Genomic DNA, 18866 nt, shown 5'->3' with positions numbered 1-18866 from the left:
TCTGCAAATAATGGAAATAAGAAGCGCTATAACACCACTGCCCAACTCGTCAGAGACTGTAGTATTTAGTCTAATGGATATTAGGATAACGTTGACTTGGGTCTGTTTGTCACAGCTTCTGACATAAATCTGGCTTACTGAGGAAAAAGAGAGGTGGGTATGCATTAAGTGGGAACTATTTGCTGCTAAAAACATCCAACAAAACCGCTTCTTTACCATTTCACTTCCAAAAAGTCAGTCTGCAGTGACACCCCTGAAGCCCTGGGAAAACAGATTCATGTGGATTTATATTCATGCTCCACTTGATGCTTTTAAAATGCTTTTGGCCATCACAAACAAATGATGTATTCAAACATGTTACATTACATTACATTACATTACATGTCATTTAGCTGACACTTTTATCCAAAGCGACAATAAGTGCATTCAACCATAGGGTACAAACTCAGAAGAACAAGAAACAAGAAAGTGCAATTTCCTCAAATAAGCCAATTTACAATTTGCTATAGATGAGTAGCCTTATAAGTACAATTTAAGTGCTACAATTTGTTAGTCTTTTAGTCGAGGTAGAGTCTGAAGAGGTGTGTCTTTGCGGTGGAAGATGTGAAGGCTCTCTGCGGTCCTGGTGTCTTCAGAGAGCTCGTTCCACCATTTCGGAGCAAGGACAGCAAAGTTAGCAAAGTTAAAGTGTCATGTATCCACTATCGCTTTGGTTTGGCCTTTAAATATGACTAAATGGATGACACAAGATAGACTTCACCGAGAAGCCCGAGGTAACCAGTCTCATTTCCAATTGACGGAGGCAAAGATCAATAAGGAGCATAAAGGATCTCCATCAAAGGGATACTGACACAGATGGTCTGTGTCCGGCTAAAATGAAGTACTACTTATTTTCTCCTCTTATAGGGGACATTTGACAAGTTAGATGTCAGTGTGAGGCAATGTTATCTAACGGATAATAAAACTAAACGATAGCATTGTAAAGTGAATAGATTTGAATTGTTTAGTTAACCCTTTCAAAGATATGCAATGAGTCAGCACCTTTTTGACTTAAGCTCTGCTAGACACTAGAAACAGGCGCAGACACTGAGCCGCTGAACCTACCGTTGATTAAAAAATGGATTTGAAGATCAAAGTTGTTGAGTAAGGAACCAGAGAGGATATGATGCTTGGTCGGTATTCAGCAAAAAGGAAATAATTAATTTCTTCATTCATTTATTTAATCAACCAATCATTAGTATTTTTATCCATGTGTTGGAGTATCCTAGAACTACTCTGCACGCTTGTTGGTTCTCACCCTCCTGCCTGACAGTGGCAATAAAGTGTGTTGGAAACACAGCGTCCACTGCGCGCTCATCACCACACAGGTCAAGAATATATATCAAGAATATATACGCTGTCTTTTAAAGCTAGATTATAAGATTGGTACCACTCCTCTCATTCACCCTCTAAACAGAGAATGAGCTAAAAACTAAAATGAACCATTCCTTTGAGGGCCACTGGGAAGTTGTTCCGCAGGGAGCTCCCATTACAAAATAAATGCAGCTTACAAACCCTTCACTATCCAATTGGGATAAAGAAAGCAATTTGTACTGGTTTACGCTCAAATCCTCAAGCTGTTCTCAGTGGACTCCCATTATGGATGAGAGTATTTAAAACGGGTCGCTTTTTTCCAATAACACATCACAGGAGACTCAACTTCTTTGCCTTTGAAGGGTTGTTTAGTATGTAAAAGTATGTAAAACTAACGTCTATCTTGTTGGTTTCACAAACTGTATTTTTACTTGTCCTTCGCCGGAAGGATTCAGACTGCACCTTCATCCGTGGTCAGTAGCTTTAACAACATTATCATATCTCCAATTTAGCTTCAAACAGAGTGCGAGTGGTGACCATTACACTGGCAGGAGTGTGTTTGATTTCAAATTTAACAGCCAACTCACACAGGACTCCCGCGGCCGAGTGGAACGAGTTTTGCAGCGCCGCATTTTATGGGGCTAAAACTCATAAATGCTAACATGCTTTCTTTGAATTATGTTATTTGAATGTATTTATTGCTCCCTTTATCACCACGTTCTCTCACTGTGGATGTTGGAGGTGCTGCTGAGTCTTTGAAGAAGACAGACACGGTGAAAACGAGGTCTAAGTTGTTTTGACGGTGGAAATCCTGCACTCCTCATCGACTATCGGCACCGATCCCTGAGGGCCGGAATGAGCAAGAAAAGCAAAATTTTACAATGCTGTTGTTTGATTCACTACATTTGCTCCACTAAACACTTTGCTGAGGCCACAACAGAATAGCTTCAAAGATTGAAAAACCAGCCACGAGGAGCACTTCACAGAAACCCAGAGAGGCAATATAAAATATTCAACATATGCCTCTCTGTTGGCCAAGTACTCTGATATCACACTATGAACAACAATAACATCTTTTAATCACATGTGAACCTGAAGGCTTCCAAAATAAAAGAACGGCTGTGTCTTGTAATTAAATGGAGATCACCGGTGTTAAACCAGTGGGAGACTAATTGTTTCTGCTGGGACACAAATGTCGTCAGTGTTAACTACAGAGCGACGTAAATCACCAACGGCCATCCCACTTTGTGTTCTCTTCATCGTTTCTGCCAGACCGCCCCCCTCCGACCCGGGACCGAAAGCAGGAGTCCAGAGTGGTCATGGCACGGGGGACAGGTTGGCCTCCCACGAAACCCGACAGCACGCCGCGCCGCAAGCAGAGCAGGGCCACGTGTCCAGGAAGAGTCTGCACGTGGACGTGGGGAGCAGCAGGACTGGGCGGTCCCCCTCCGTGTCCCCGGACCGAGGCAGCGTCCCCAGCTCTCCTTACTCCGTGCCACAAATTGCACCCATGCCCAGCAGCAAACTGTGCCCCGTCTGCAAAACCACCGACCTGATGGGCACCGGGGACGACAAGCCCACCTTCAACACCTGCACGCAGTGCTGCTCCATGGTGTGCACCCAGTGCGGTTTCAACCCCAACCCTCACCTCACCGAGGTAAGCGGCGCAATTTCAACAAAATCAGACTTGTTCCTTCACGATAGAGACATTTTTCTGTCCCTTGTAAAGCACAAAACGGGTAAAGAAAAAGAAGAAATAAAGGTGGTATAACAATTGACTGCATAAGCAGATTCAGACTGTATTCCAGCATGAAGTGTGATAGACGGCCCGAAGGCCAAAGCGAGGAGAGAGGCAGTCGTGTCGCCGTGTGGCGTTGGCTCACCAAGCCCATGATTCTCTGAATGAAAGGCATAGTCCATTCTAGATATTTTACAAACCGATCCGCGGACAACCCTCTTCAAAGGACAAATCCTGCTTCAGAATAGGATCAGCCGTCTTTATCTTTTCAGGTTTTATTTAGTAGAAATTATTTCCCCAATGTGGAGCTGTATATGAAAGAATATGTGCACATTGGTGGTGGTGGTTTAATTCTTGCAGTTTTTGTACAGAGGCTCCACCTATTTATAGCGGCTGGTGATGAGGGAGGTGCCATGGGAAAAAGTGACATCAGTGCAAACCATGTGCATCGCCTTCATAAAGCACATAACAGCTGCAATGCAAAGTCTCGTACAGGGACTGAACATTTGAAAATGTTTTTCAAAGTGGGTTTCTCAGGCACTTCCTCTTGGTCTAGTTTGGTCCCATGGTAATTATTTCCCCTTGATATTTGTGAGAAATGTCGTTAGTGAGGACTATTGTTGTCAAGTTAGCTGTGATTGGCTGATACTGAGCAAGGCTGTGAATGAGTTGCCCGGCTGATTGAGAGTGCTGGACTCCCTTATTGTGCCGATTGTTTGCCTTGATTGATGAAGTGTTTTAATGATTAACAGGCTTGTGATCTTTCGTCCCCAAAGTCCTGCTTATCACATAAATCTGTGCCGAGTAACGTATTGGTCACTTCCCATTAGCTGTAATAAATGCCCTTATCTTAAACAAGTGCTATGTTCTCTCACAGCTGATGGTCATAGTAAGTGCACACAGCGCTATCCATCCTTTGTGACAGGCTCTAGTGAGCATCCAAATCATGCCCATGAGCCTCTCCCAGACGAAGCTTTTTAGAACGGCGCTGAACGCAGCACAACACCTCTCGCTCACCATCATTCATGTGGATCTAAACAGTCATCATTGTTAACAGGTAGCTGAGGAAGCCCATTGCCATCATCCTAAAATAAATCACTTGCCTAATTTGAATTAGTCTATGCTTTGCTGTTACCGAGGTTCAAAGTGTGGCTGTGTCATTTGTCACAAAGTTTCACATCAACTCCAGTGAGTCATGTTGCAAATTGCGGCCAAGACGCAATGTCAGTTAAGTCGGCCCGCAGAGCCACTGCAGGCTGAATAAATAGGATTCAGGGAGTAAATGTTTCGTATTTTAACTGTAGATGCATGCATGCATGCACACAAATCTTGAACACGCTCATGAGCTCATATTTGTGGGTGTAAGACTGCAAAAATGGAAAGAGAAAGTAGTGGGAGATGGAAGGAGTAGGAAGAATTTGCTGGACCAAAATGGAGACAGACAGAAAAGAATAGATCAGGGCAGAGAGAGTAAAGGAGAGCACGGCAGGAAAGAGAACCGCGCAAGTGGATGTTATGGGTATTTTTCAGCTCAGCCTTGGTGAGCTTGTCAGATGCTGACAGGGAGAGAGACTCTGAGGGAAAGCGATCAGCCTCTGGAGACCTGAAAACGTACCCCCCCCCTCCCCACTCCCTCTAACCTGTTTAGCATGGATTGGGCTTTTGCCTCACTGCAGCAGATCTAACGCAGCCTCATCACTCATCAGAGAATTTGATGATGGCCACGTCGTTGCCGATCAAGGTGAAGATAACGATGAAGACAACGATGGCTGGAATTACCATCACCAGTGATGGAGAGGACCGACGTGGAGTGAAATGTTCCTCCTGAGCAGCAACAGATGTCGTCATGTCCGTGATAATGTAGAAAGAGTTTCAGGATTGTGTATGAATAGTTACCAGACACCGAACTGTCCAGGATTGTGAGGATATTATGAGTAATATCTGTTCACGGAAAGATGGCAGTGCGGATTACCGAGTGTTGGTAACCAAGGGCGATTTCGTATTTGGATAGTATAAATGATCCCTTTTCACTACAAAGACCTAAATGCTATCTCTGGCCTGGCGTCATCTTCTTCTCGTTTTTTTACATTCAGCAGGAGGCTGAGAGTCACTGTTCCTGCGAGATGATTTTAGGAATGATAAAAACCTTTTGAAAGATGGAGCTGTTTTTAACGACCCGGTGATTGGAATGAAATTCAGAGAGACGTAAACAGCAAGCAGCAAATTAATGTTATGTGCCAGAGTCTGTTAGCTGAGGTTCATTTAGAAGTTTCGGGCGAGAAGGTGCAAGCAATCATCCACGTCAGCTCGAACGCACGTATCATGTGCGCCTGATATTGAAAATATCGGTTGAAAGCAAGTAGTTATGAAGGCGGTGAAGAAAGAGAAATGGAAACAGAGTGAGAAGAAAGAAAGTCTTAGACAGACTTGGAGACAGAGAATAAAACTGAATAAGAATTAAGAGAGATAGTGAAAGTACCACAGACCCACTCTGACAGTATTCTCCCACCGTCAGACAGGGGAACATCTGCCTCATAATTGGTACAATTTTCTATTTATAGATCATTCTCTCCTTCTGTCTGCATCGATGGCCGGGTCCTGAGAAACCACAGCTGAGAGAAAGAGAGAGAGCGAGATCTGAGTGGTGGCAGGGGGAGAGAGAGCGGGAGAGAAAAACATCATTATAAATTAAGAGTGCACGCTCAGCAACACTACATTGATTCAGCTCCAATGAAATTGAAATAGAAATGAAAGGAAATTAATCAAAAAGTAACTTTTCTGAATGCAGTTTGGTGAGCTCCTTCGTGACGAGTTGGCCAAAACACTCTGGAGACGGGTGTGAAACTGTAGTGAAGAGCTTTTGTTACTCTTTTGCAAAAACAAGAGTGACTCTGAACTGCTTCTTTTTGTTTGAACCAACAATCCCACACACACTTTAAACAAATGCTCCCACACAAAAGACTGCAGGGGCACTTTTATACATCCCCTCATCCCCAGTTGAAATATAGTAGGTAGGAAGCCACAGCGGACAGTTGCAGCGCATTCACCCAGAGACCGAACAAGAAACGGACAGGTTGCCAGAAACACGACTCTCAAATGAATGTTTGTTTTTATTGCATTGGAGTGTTCAAGGTGCTGCTTTATTAAAGGTGACTTTTATGGCTAAATTGAAAACTTGTGTGTAGTGAAACAGTTTGACACAACAGCTCTCTTTTTGTAAAAGAGGACATTGACCTGTGACCAGCAGCTACCGTGAGTCCTTCTGTCGGCCAGCCAGTCGGGTGTTTCAGACCTTCCTTCCCGCACACGTGCGGCTGTGGGAAACAGACTTATAGTGAGACGGGTGTTTTATAGCTGACTCGCAGTTTAAAGTTCCTAAATTTCCTAATCCCAAGGCCCAAAATTGATTTTCTCAAGCTGCTACAGTAACATCAAACTGTGAGAACAAGCTATCCGTAGCGCCATGAGTGAAGATTCCGTTATTTTTTTACAACCGTTGGTTGTAAGCGTATCGAGTACATTATTGATCAATTATTGATTGTTTAAACTTTAACTCCTTCCGGCGTTTACCGCTGGCCTCAGAGCGAGAGCTCCTCGAGTTGTTTTAGAGCATTAATATTATTTCTATATCCAAACACAATTGAATTCAAACATTGTTCACGGTCTTATTTTTCTAAGACAGTCTACAAATGTTAATTAAAAAAATGAATACTATGTATAAACTAAAAGATGTGGTGGTTTCATCGAAGGATGAGTCCACTACATCTCAAGAGAGCCAGAGATTTGTTCTGTCTTTAATCCCCCTCTAACTTTCCATCATGGGGCTCGGGACATTCAATGTCGTTTATTTTAGGCAAAGTGGGAGACAATACGGTTGTTTTATGGATCTGTCAATGTTATTGTCTTGAGCTTTTGCTTTAGCAAAGGGCAGCACTTGTGGTCAACAGCATGCGATGCATGAAGAGAACCAGGATGTGATTTATAGACTTTAACTTGTTTCACACTATTCTAGCTTTAGTCCTCGGGGGGACGGATTCGGGAAAAATACCAGTTTCTCTGTGGTTGAGATTTCTGTTGTTTGTCTGTTTGTGATTTTAATTGCATTTTATGAATGAGTTTGATATTTTCTCAGTGGAAGTTTAATAGTTTAATTCTTGAGGCCAATTTCTAGTCGTCAAATGTTTAGCAGGAAAATGGGTTATTTCATTATTTGTAGGGACAAAGTTGGCTGTAGTTTATTTCTTGGTTTCCCAGCTACAGACCGAATCACAATGAATTAGCAACTCAGGCTGTGACACATAGAGATAACATGAATATGTTTGAGTTAAGATCAAAAGGTCTGACAGCATGCACATATTGGCAATTGTTATTGTTACTATTTGACTCGAAAAAAACATGTTTTGGAAATTAAATGTCAGATATCTTGGTAGGCTTGATACAAATTACAATGTTGGTTTTTAATAAATGTTATAATGCTATTTACAGAAAACTTCGAACTAAACATATACATAAAAATATATAAAATATATGTGAAAATGTGACTGTTGTTTTCCCACACGCACCAGGCTGTAATCACAGACTTGGGCTGTGGACAAAAAGGATGAACTAGGTCAGGTATCCAGCTGAGGCATATGCAGAATTATGCATATACCGAAATATTTTGACTCAATCTGGGTCGCTGGTTTGATTGTTACCCCGTAACAAGCTGCATTTAAAGGCTCCCCCTGCTGTAGACAGTTGGGCTGCAACCGTCGCATCTCTACTATCTGTTTCAATTTAGAAGGTTGAGGAGGGTTTGACGTACAAAAACTTCACCAACATTTTCAATGATTATTTTCATCTTACATTAAAGTATACAGGTGTCTATTGTGTCCATCTTCTGATCTTTGTACCAACATATAATGTTATATAACACTACCTCTCTGCACAGCAGTTACACCGCAGCTCCATGCTGGGCCTAACACAGCACCAGTACAACAAACAGCATGAACAGAAATGTATCAGCGTTTTTTCCACAACCCTTCATAGATCTAATGGTCTAATTTATTTATTTTTATGAATGCAGTTCCTTGCTTGGCAATTTTTAAGGAGTAACTAATGTGTTTTATTGTGATTATACTTGTGTGTTTTTTATGAAGCATTGACCGGGAGAGCAGAGGCAGAAATTTTAATGTCTTACATTACATTACATTATATCCTGGCCCGATTTGCAAAAAATTGATAAAGCGCTGCATTCCAAGCGTGCTGATCGCTGAACTGCAGCGCTCAGCGGCTGCGTGTACTGCATGGTGATCGCTTCCTCCTCTGTATGCGTTGTGGTTTAGTCGCCGTTTGATTTGGGCTCAGATTGTTCTTAGGTCAGCTTTCCTGGGGAGCGATGGGGTGCATGATGCCTCACTCCTATCAACGAACTGGAGGAGAAAGAGTGGGTAACTGAGTGACGTGTGCAGCGCTACTTGTTCCAACGTCAGCGTGTGAAGCGATGATCCCTTCTGCTTCTCTCCGCAGTTATCGCTGTTTCGTCACAACTTATTTTATCATTTTGGGGTCTCAAAGATGTTGTTCAGGTCCGTGCTGGGAAAATACTCAATGTTTTACCTCCTCCATCAAATATTAAAAGACAGGATTGGAATCTGCTAATTCATTGAAGGGTTTTTTATTAAAATATTCAAGTCGAGAGACTACTGAGTCAAAGAGGTTTTCTGATGACGCGTGTATGCAAACAGTATTAACTTGCTGATATTTTGATCACTAAAAGAACACAAGAAGACCCTCGTGGATTACTGTTAAGTTAAGCACAGTGAGAGGCTTTATAGTTGCCCTCCATATCGGATTGGCCGGAGTGTGGGCCAATACCGGGGTGCTCTGGAGGCAGGGCCAGCCAATACTCCGCCCCTCACCTGCAGGACAAACAAAAAAAAGGTGAGGGCAAGAGGCACAAATCTCTACACGTAACAATTACATTTATACATTTTGTGCTTTATTACTAGATATATAGAGGAAATAATCTCAATAAGAATTGATTTGAAACAAGAATCGTTAGTTATGTGACGGAGTATGTGTATCGTCTTACCCAAAGCTTGTGTGCGTGGTGCTAATAATGATCCATTGCTCTCACGATTTGATCCATGTCCAAGTATCGGTGGGCCCTTGCTGCTAAAAGGTTCTATTTCTGGCAGCAAGTTGTTGTTCTGCATAAAGCCACGTGGCTCCAGCATCCTGTTGGCAGGCGCTGAGTTTTCGCAGAACTGTGGGCGCCGGTCGCATCTTATGACCTTCAACGGGCATCATACTGTCGGACACACACACGCTTAGACTCAAACACACGCGCGCACACATCTAGTGAGCTTAGGCGGGAATTGGATCCACGTATGTAAACAAAGCCGGATGAGAGCCATCAAAGATGTATACAGTACTCAAGATGGAGACATCGTGGAGATGGAGGAGGAGAGTAACAGAGAGTGGTGTGATTCGAGAGATGCAGATAAGAAGGGGAAATAAAGATGGTTGAAGGAGAACAAGATGGAGGGTTTCGAACGAGAGTTAAAGGGAAGGAGGGCAGGAGACAGAGTGTGCAGTGTGCTGTTTTTTTGCTGATACAGATCAGATTTCATAAAGATCCACATGATTGCCTCATAAAAAGGGAGACCCAGCGAGGAAAGAGATGGAGAGAGGAGGCAGAGGCAGGCGGACACGATGGAATTGATAAATAGCTGCTTGCCCTCCCAGAAGCTGCTTTATTTTTTTCTTTCCCCCCTCAAAGGGGCTTGATATGATTATCCTAACTATAATTTGGTAGAAAGAAAAAAAAGCCAAAGACAATAATAGTTATAGAAAAAGGAGTTCCCGCTTGCGAGTCTCTGATTGAATGTAGAGTCCATTGTTGGAAGGCTGCGTGTCGCTCCAGTTTTATTTCACTTCCCATCTCACTCAGTCCATCTTCCATCTCACTCGGTCCGGAGGGTTCACCTCCGTTTCTGGCTTCTCGGCCAGATTGACAGTAAAAACTATGGCCTCATCTCGCCTTGTGATGAGAATTGGCAGAGAGCCATGCACAGGGCAGGGATGGTGCTGAGGCCGAGACTTACTCCGTCTGTACTGACCAACAGACTGACTGGCCGACTGAATGACTGACCAGGAGACAGACTGAGAAACACTGGAAGGCGCGAGGAGAGGTTGACATTTTAGAACAGTGAATGAAAGGCTGCAGAACAAATCAGGTTGGAATGAACAAGGAAGTGAAAGAAAGCTGCAGTTGGGTTTGGTCCTAATACAGTTAGGGGCTTTCATCGGGGTTAAGTAACTGTCCAAGCAGAGCTTTTTGTTAGAGCAAAAGTCAAAGCACAACCCTGAGTCAGCATTTGGCATCATGTGCAGCAATGCTACACTGTATGTCCAGCGAATAAGACCACTGTAGCTAAACTATGAAGCGGCAACTACCGTGTTAGCTTTTAAAAAGTTTTAAAAGATAATATATAGAACAACGCTGCAGGCAGTCAACACTGTTTTCCAATTAAAACTTATGACGAAGTTGAAGGACAATGAGAAGTTACATGGAAATTGTTTGCATAAAATCCGCAAATAATCACAAATACCACTTTACGAAACATCTAGAGGAGCTGTGGCACACAGTACATGCGTGTATTGGGAATCGACACTATGTGGCCGCAGGCCTTTGATTCCATAGCAGAAGTTCAGAGATCTTGCTGCATTTTCACTCCTCGCTACGGCTGTTCCCAGAGTACTAAAACTTCTCAGCTGAAGCCAAATCAAAATCTTTATGAGTCCATCTTTACGGTCTACAAGGGGATTTTTACTCAAAAGGTACCAAGGAAAGTGCGTTCAGGGCCCCCACCTCGTCCTTTGAGCCCCGGACCTCCAACCCGGCCCCAACATTAACTCAACTTGCCTCTGACTGTATGTATAATGCATTATGGTATTATGTGATGACCACAAGTCCGAGACAGCTACTATGGTGTGGCAGCTGTCAAAGCAACAGGATGCCAATTACCACGTATGGCCATGTGTCATCACCAGGGCCTCTTTCTGACTTTGACCTTCTTGTGCGCCGATATGGAGCAGAAGATAGGAGAGGCAAAGTCGTAAAGGAAACCACAACAGCAGGAGGAACAAGACAAGAATGGTGGGAGGATTTTAATGAGAAATGTGGTGTATAGAGTGGCAAAGTAAATAAAAGGGAAAAGGGAAGAGACACTCAGAAAAGATGTGAGGGAAGATACTAAATCAGTGGCAGTCATTATTTATTGAAGTAGTCAAAAGCTCACTTAGTCTGTCACATTTATTTCCTACGCATTTGTTCATGCAGAGGCACGTGACGCTTAAATCCATCCTCAATGAGATATTTCACATCATTCACAACTATTCTTCTAATCTAATTCTAATCATTTCCCATACACAATGTTTCCACTCAGAGCAGGCTGGAGGCTATTTCAGCATGCATGTGATAAGTGGAAAGGAAAGCAGCCAAGTCCATCACATACACAGACAACACACTCATGTTCACATTCACACCCAAAGGCCATCAAGAGTGTTTAGTTCATGTTACTTGAATATCTTTGGACAGTGGAAAGAAAATAGAGCATCCATTAAAAACCCAGAGGGATGCAGGGAGGAGATTAAAACATGTGGTATCTTTTCATAGTATGGTATTTATTTTCTGCAGCCACTTTTTTTTATCCTCGACAATTATCAACATTTTATCAAAGGAAAAGCTCAGTCGAATAAATAATGAAAGTTTATATTTTTAATCTCTTCTTTTTTTTCTTCACAGGTTCAGGAGTGGCTCTGCTTGAACTGTCAGATGCAGAGAGCGTTGGGGATGGACATGACCACACCACGCTCCAAGAGTCAGCAACAGATACACTCTCCTTCTCATGCAGCCAAACCAGAACTTAAACCTGATGCTTCAAATCTGCCTGAAACCCAGACACATTCCCGTCCTCAAACCCAGCCTCCAGCGCAGGACCATCTAGGGCAGGCCCATCATCCAGGGCAGGCTCACCCTCCAGGTCAGGCTCACCCACCCGGGCAGGCTCACCCTCCACGACAGGCACACCCACCAGGGCAGGCTCACCCACCCGGGCAGGCTCACCCTCCAGGGCAGGCCCATCATCCAGGACAGGCTCACCCTCCAGGGCAGGCTCACCCTCCAGGGCAGGCCCATCATCCAGGACAGACTCACCCACCAGGGCAGGCCCATCATCCAGGACAGGCTCACCCACCAGGGCAGGCCCATCATCCAGGACAGGCTCACCCTCCAGGGCAGGCCCATCATCCAGGACAGGCTCACCCTCCAGGGCAGGCCCATCATCCAGGGCAGGCTCATCATCCAGGGCAGGCTCACCCTCCAGGGCAGGCCCATTCATCACCTGGCTTTGTCAAACAAGCAGGTCCAGCTGGCCCAGGTCAGCAACAAATAAAGCTCCCTCCAGGGGCAGTTGCTCTCCCCGGCATGGCCAAAGCCCCTTCCCAGCCTGATCTGTCCCGCAACTCTCCTGCCCACCAACCCCAACCCCCCCGCCACGACCAGACTCGAAGTGCAGGGAGCTCTCCGTCGCGGCAGCCCCCACCTCCAGAGCAGACATTCGGGAAGCTGTTTGGCTTTGGTGCTTCTCTCCTCAACCAGGCCAGCACTCTTATATCTGAGACTACTCAACCACAACAACAGCCCCCCAAAACAGCCCCCAAACCAGTAGGACCCGTAGGTCCGGGTCCTGGGGCGGGTAAAGCCTCAGGAGCTCCGCCTGCACAGCAGGGGCCTCGAGCACATGCTCAACAGCAACAACAGAACGCCCCCATGGATTCCACCAAACCCAAAGCTTGTTGTCCTCTCTGCAAGACTGACCTCAACATCGGCAACACAGCGGAGCAACCCAACTACAACACCTGCACACAGTGCCACCATCAAGTGTGCAACATGTGTGGATTCAATCCCACGCCACACTTAGTCGAGGTAAGACTGATTCGATCTGAATGGCTGTAACAAGTGTCAACTGGCTTATGGCGGCCGAATCTGCTATATGAAATTATTTGTTGAGTGGTTTCCAGGAGAAATGCCATGTCGTGTTGCAGTTGAATGGCTTGTTTTGTTTTCTGTTTGTAGCTGCCGGTTCACGGAGTGAATAGCTGCAATTCACAGAGGATTCTTGTGCTTCGGCTGCTGTCCATTGGCCAACAATTGTCTCAGTTTTCTCTCTGAGGTTCTTCATGATGCTCATTTTGTATGTCAGTACTGGTTCTTGTTTCTTCTTATTTTTAATGAATAGTGTCTTATTGTTCGTCTCGTCCATTAATACAGAATGATCAACAAATGACCTTAAGATATGTCACGCAAAGGGCAGTGGAAGATTTCTGCACAAGGTTGATATTTGTATTTTCAAGCTGCAGGTTTCTGTATGCAGCTTGTACACAGCATGCTTTGTGTAAGATAATTCTCCTTCTCTCTCTCTCAGTGTTTCTCAGTTAGGACCTGCTCTGTTCTGCTCTGTCAGGGCCTTTCATGTAGTTAGCTGAGTGAAGTCCAGGCCGTGACTCACCTCATCAGTGGGCACTCTACCCTGGAGCTGCACAGAAATGTATGACCCATCTACAGAAAACGTGGCATAATCAGGTTCAATTAATGGTTAATCTTAGTATTGATTAGTCACAGTAGTTAGCTCAGGGGGACATTGTTTCCTGAAATTCGCCTTGGTCTCGTGTCATAGTGGGAATCCCGTTGGTAAGAGCAGAGACTTGCAGTAAGCCTGGCAGTCACAGAGCTGAATTATGCAAATCAAGTGCAATTGAATGATAGCAGTAATAACTGGCTTTCTGTACAGCGCTGGCTTTTTATGGGAAAGCCTTGTCTGCCCATGCATCCGGTTGTCACAGGCACTAGCACAGGCCATTCATATATCGCTATGGAAACAGAGAGATAATTTGTTTGTCAGGCGTCCCTTTCATGCTCGGCTGCTAAGATGCTGAGAGTCTACAAAAACTTTCAGACTGATGTTGATCTGTTTTTCGGGACAGACTGTGTTATTAGGTGTGATGTGTTTCTGCTCTGTTGGCTTCAGTCTCGGCCAAGCAATAGGTGCATTCTTTCCAAACCTGTGAACAGCTTTCGTTGTCATTCCATGTGAGCTGGCAGGTTGGTCGCTCCAGAGTGGGAGAGAACCATTTGGTCATGGTGAGAGGCTTTGTATTTTGAATCTTCGTTTCTCAGCTTGATTTTCAGAGACAGTTTTGCACATTTTTCCTTCTCATCCGCCTCCAACCCCCCCCCAAAGTTTTCTCATTGGATGCAGGCAGTTTTAATAACAGCTCCCTCACTGTTTTCATGATTGCGTGGTGACAAAGGCTGCAAGTGTATCATTACTGCTTGTCTCTCTGGTCTGATTTTCTGGTTGAAAAAAACAACAAAAAACCTTGGTCGAAGAACCATTTAATGACAACTGTTAAGTTACTAGACGAGGCTTAAGTGATATTTTATATTTTTGTTATTATCAACAAATCCTGAAAAGACCAAAACCAATAAAGAGACTGTCCTGCTCTTAATTCTTCCCTGACCGGTCTGTATCTCTCAGCCCATTGGTGAAGATGTACTGCGGATAAAAAAACAACATGAATAAAAGTACTTTTATCTGGTTAATATTTAGATTCAGTTAAACACGAGCTACAGTTTTTGTGAAATGAGGGAACATGTCACCCAGTGCAACATTGGGGCTCATTTATGTGTTTTTGATGAGATTTTAGTTTTGATTGAGGAAAACTTAACAGCAGAAGATAACATAGATAATATTACTAGGGATATCAATAGATTCAAAACTATTAACTAATTAATCACACATTTTGAAATTAATTAATCGCGACTAATGAATAATGTTGTTACAACAATGTTGTTTATAATGAATGTTTTCTTCTAAATACTAAATCTTTATAAAGTGTGTATTTTAGACACTGTTGTTTAATGTTAATGTTATTTTAAACACAAAACTCCACACACTTGACCATCTTGGAGGCAGAATTCCACCACCAAGTAGTATAGCAGCTAGCTTAGCCTAGCAGCTAGCTTAGCCTAGCAGTGCTTTAAGTGTTCCGTTCGCTACTCACCCCCCTTCTGTTTGACACCTGGAGTAATTCCTCCGCTGTATGTCGCACATCTGTTTGTTTTACTTCTAATGCAAAAAGCTTCCTCCATCTTGATCTAACTGACTGCAGCTAGCGGTCAACATCCGGTTTACTTCTGGGACCGGCAGTAAACAAACGAACGTTAACTACGTTAACATATTTTGTTGCATTAATCTAGGCCACGTTATCGCATAGATGAAATATTACAATTACCAGACTTCTCCTATACGGCTTAATTGTTTCTGGATATATTTATTTAGAGCAAATACCTTCTAAATGACTTTTGCAAGGATTACATATGCCTATATATATCTTTCCAACGAGGCTTGTGTCTTCAGCTACAAGAAGTAACAATTTGCAGTAGCTCAATCCTCAGATCCTCACCTGGTAATGACTGCTTTGGAGAAGCTTCCGCTTCAAATCAACGACAAAAATGGGGAGAAAATCCAAATAAAAATGTACCAAGGGGATTAAAGCCATTTAGAATGCCCAGCTCGGCCTTTTTCAGGTTTTCTACTTATCATAGTGGACATGATGTTTTTTTTATACTGGCAAAAGAACATGCTGTATTATGGAAAAGGCAAAAAAGAAAAATCCACACATAGACCTCAATTAATTACAAATTCACTCTGAGCATGAGAAATACCCCCTATTGAGTCAACTAAAGCAGGACTTGCAATGGACATCCTGTAATGAAATTCTCTGTAACTGTACTTAAAGAGGATCCGTAGCTCTTGGATATCAAACAAACGCTGGAAATATTCATGCAAATACGTTTTCTGTCACCCACGACACACTGCATTATTCATTCAGAGCAAATAAGGCTGAGCTATATCATATTTAAAAAAATAGCCGGCCTCTTTTTAATGTGCGATACGATGACGAATGCCGCCGTCTGTGCGAGAACAAGTGGAAGAACGGAGGAGAGATGGGAAAGAGGTGATAGATTGAGAGGGAGGAGGAGGCAGAGAGAGCGAGAATCAGAGATAACGAGTGAGAGAAAGCCAACTGTTTGTTACGTTACACAATACTCCACACCAATTAGCGCTGAAAGTCATGTGTCGCTCTGAGTAAATATGATGTCCTCATTTTGGGGCTGTTTCCTCCCCCATTACGCTTCTGAAGGAGATTAAAACCAACCTTGTGTCATTGTCGTCTCCCGAGAGAATGGTTTGCAAATAGAACATAAGATGTTTACACTCGAGTGTCTCCGGCTCAATTTGATTTACGGTCCGCTGCATGTCAGTCCTCCTCCATAAAATGTTAGTCTTACTCTCCTTCCACTCGCACAGGCTGCTCTGTGTGCCCGGAGACGGGCCTCAGCTTTTTTCTCTACAGTAAATATTGGTGCAGGTGTGTTGGACACACTGCATTCCCTCTCAGTTTCAAGCAGTTATACAAAAACATTATTTTTCCCATCTGCTAACCGGGTCGTTTCTGCGGCTGGTTTGGCGCACTGACTCAGTGTGACTATTATCGCGACATAGAACCGTCCCCTCTGTTTATAACGAAACAGAAGCCCTGAGTGGATCATTAGCAAACAGACTGAATTTCTGGGAAAAGTGTAGAGAAACAGAAAACATAGTTTATCAAATATTCAACCAGGGAGAACATTATGAATAGTTTATGCAGTGTGGAGCAGGGAGAGTGCTGTGTTTAAATGATCATGTCACACAAGGTCAGTGTCTGTTGTTGCCTGTGTGCATGTTGCATGCATGTGCATGAGAAAATAAATGTACACTAGCAGGTGTATCGTTTTACTGCAGGTGGGGATTTGTGTGAGGCTGAGCATCAGGAGCACGATGAATGGTTGATGTTAGAATCCTACATGATTTATTGCAGTATTACATTTGCTACTAAAACTCACAAGAACTTACTCTTTCAGAACATACATTTAGTGTCTTATATATATATATATATATATATATATATATATATATATATCTGCTCTGGCAACTCAGCAGTTTTATGCAATTAAAATGACTTTCAAACTTCTAAATTACTCTCTCTCTCATCGTCTGCAGTAGAATATTAAGGTGGATCAGGACCCAAGTGAAATATTTACGTATCAAGGTGATGTGTCGGCGAAATAAGGTTCACTTCTAGCATTTTCTGGCCATCTGGTCATTGCTCACAGAAGATTTGTTCTGCGAGAGACCACAGCGAGTGAAAATAAGATCCCAGGATGCAGTAAACTGTGCGCTGAGCACACAATGAAGTGTTGATAATGAGACATTGCAACATGTAGCTTTTAAAAAACGTTGTTTTATGGTATAACGTTACACTGTACTAATGGAGGAAACTGTGAACTAAGTTGAAGAATCGCTTCCATCCAACAGCTACTTCACCGCTTCGCACTACATGTATAACATGTAGTATTTGCTTATAGATGAACGTGTCATTGTCCTTCTCAAACGTTCTGGAAGTGTTTTCTGAAGATTGGCACCAGCCTGTGTCTCCCTCAGGAGTCTCATCCAAAGCCAGATGGCTGCCGGCATCTGAGCCTGGCATGCTCAGCCTGGCTGCTCCCAAAGTGATGCTGGTACACCATCGCAGATTCAAACACCCACACGGCCCCGATCAGCTGCTTGCGCCCTTTTAATACTTCCATTTTCCCTATAGTGCTGTATGCACTGTGTGCTTGTGGAAGGCCACTGCACAAATAGTCTGAATCTGAATATTAATTCAGATCTGGACGCCCACATGTAACTTAGGCATGCTGTATATACCAAAATACACATATTCACGTCCAATGTGGCACAATACTAACAACTATCACTGTTGATCCTGAGATTAATATTAGAAAGTTTGCAATATTTGTCAGTTCAGTTTAACAATGATTGTGAATACAGACACAACATTTTCATATTTTCATATCATCAGACCTCGGACTCCTTTAAAGAAAATGCAAACGCTAGCATCTGATAGCTCTTGAAACATACACACTCACCCAGCCCTCCTGCTCCTGTCCTCATGTTGGAGCCTGCTTGCTGTTTACACATTGATTGAATTGGCAATTACTTCTGGTTGAATTGCACGCAGTTGACATTGCAACATGAGTACTCCGTTCCCTTGATTCAGTCTACGCTCTGTTGATTTAGCAGCACGGCATCTTCAAACCCCGGCACATAATACAAGATTATTAATACGGCGCAGGTTACACAAACAAACAGAAAGAGACAAAGACAGGGGGAGGGGGGTGTTTCTGTGAGTATATGGTTAGAGGGTGGGGGTTGTAGAGGGAGCTAATGGTTGAGAGTGTTGTAATCCGTGTTGAAGGAGGGGTAGTGATTCCCTGTAGTATGATGCTTAACCCCGACACACCATTCTAAAGATCCACCCACACAAATAAGTGCCTTCTGAGAACAATAAGCCTTTGTTTGCTGATTAAGCTGAGACAAAGCCCATTTTGACTTTATATTACGGTTGTAGAGACTGTAATGGTGAAAGAAAGGTTTTTTCCACCTGAAGCCTGTATTTCAAAAGGTGAATCTTGTTCAGCGTGAATAACATCAGGCAAGTTCGCCCCAAACAAAAAGTGCCACAGTGACACAACTGCATAGACAAAGCGACATGATGTACACAAAGGACAACTTCCTGTTGAGATTATGTAGCACCCAGCACAGATGGCTCGCTGGTTTGGAGG

General features: G+C 43.5%; 1 protein-coding gene across 2 annotated transcripts in view; it reads left to right on the top strand.

Annotated features, from left to right (window-relative positions):
* bsnb (bassoon (presynaptic cytomatrix protein) b) overlaps positions 1 to 18866 on the top strand; it is a 52608-nt gene that overhangs the window by 2522 nt on the left and 31220 nt on the right. For both annotated transcript variants that reach the window (XM_078091972.1, XM_078091970.1), the window contains exons 2-3: positions 2626 to 3010; positions 11883 to 13064. In XM_078091972.1, coding sequence (XP_077948098.1) covers positions 2626 to 3010; positions 11883 to 13064 — 1567 coding nt within the window. The remainder of the gene's footprint in view (positions 1 to 2625; positions 3011 to 11882; positions 13065 to 18866) is intronic.

This window comes from Gasterosteus aculeatus, chromosome 17, assembly GCF_964276395.1.
Source record: "Gasterosteus aculeatus chromosome 17, fGasAcu3.hap1.1, whole genome shotgun sequence".
NCBI classification, from domain to species: domain Eukaryota; kingdom Metazoa; phylum Chordata; class Actinopteri; order Perciformes; family Gasterosteidae; genus Gasterosteus; species Gasterosteus aculeatus.
This window is presented reverse-complemented; position numbering and strand designations above follow the sequence as displayed.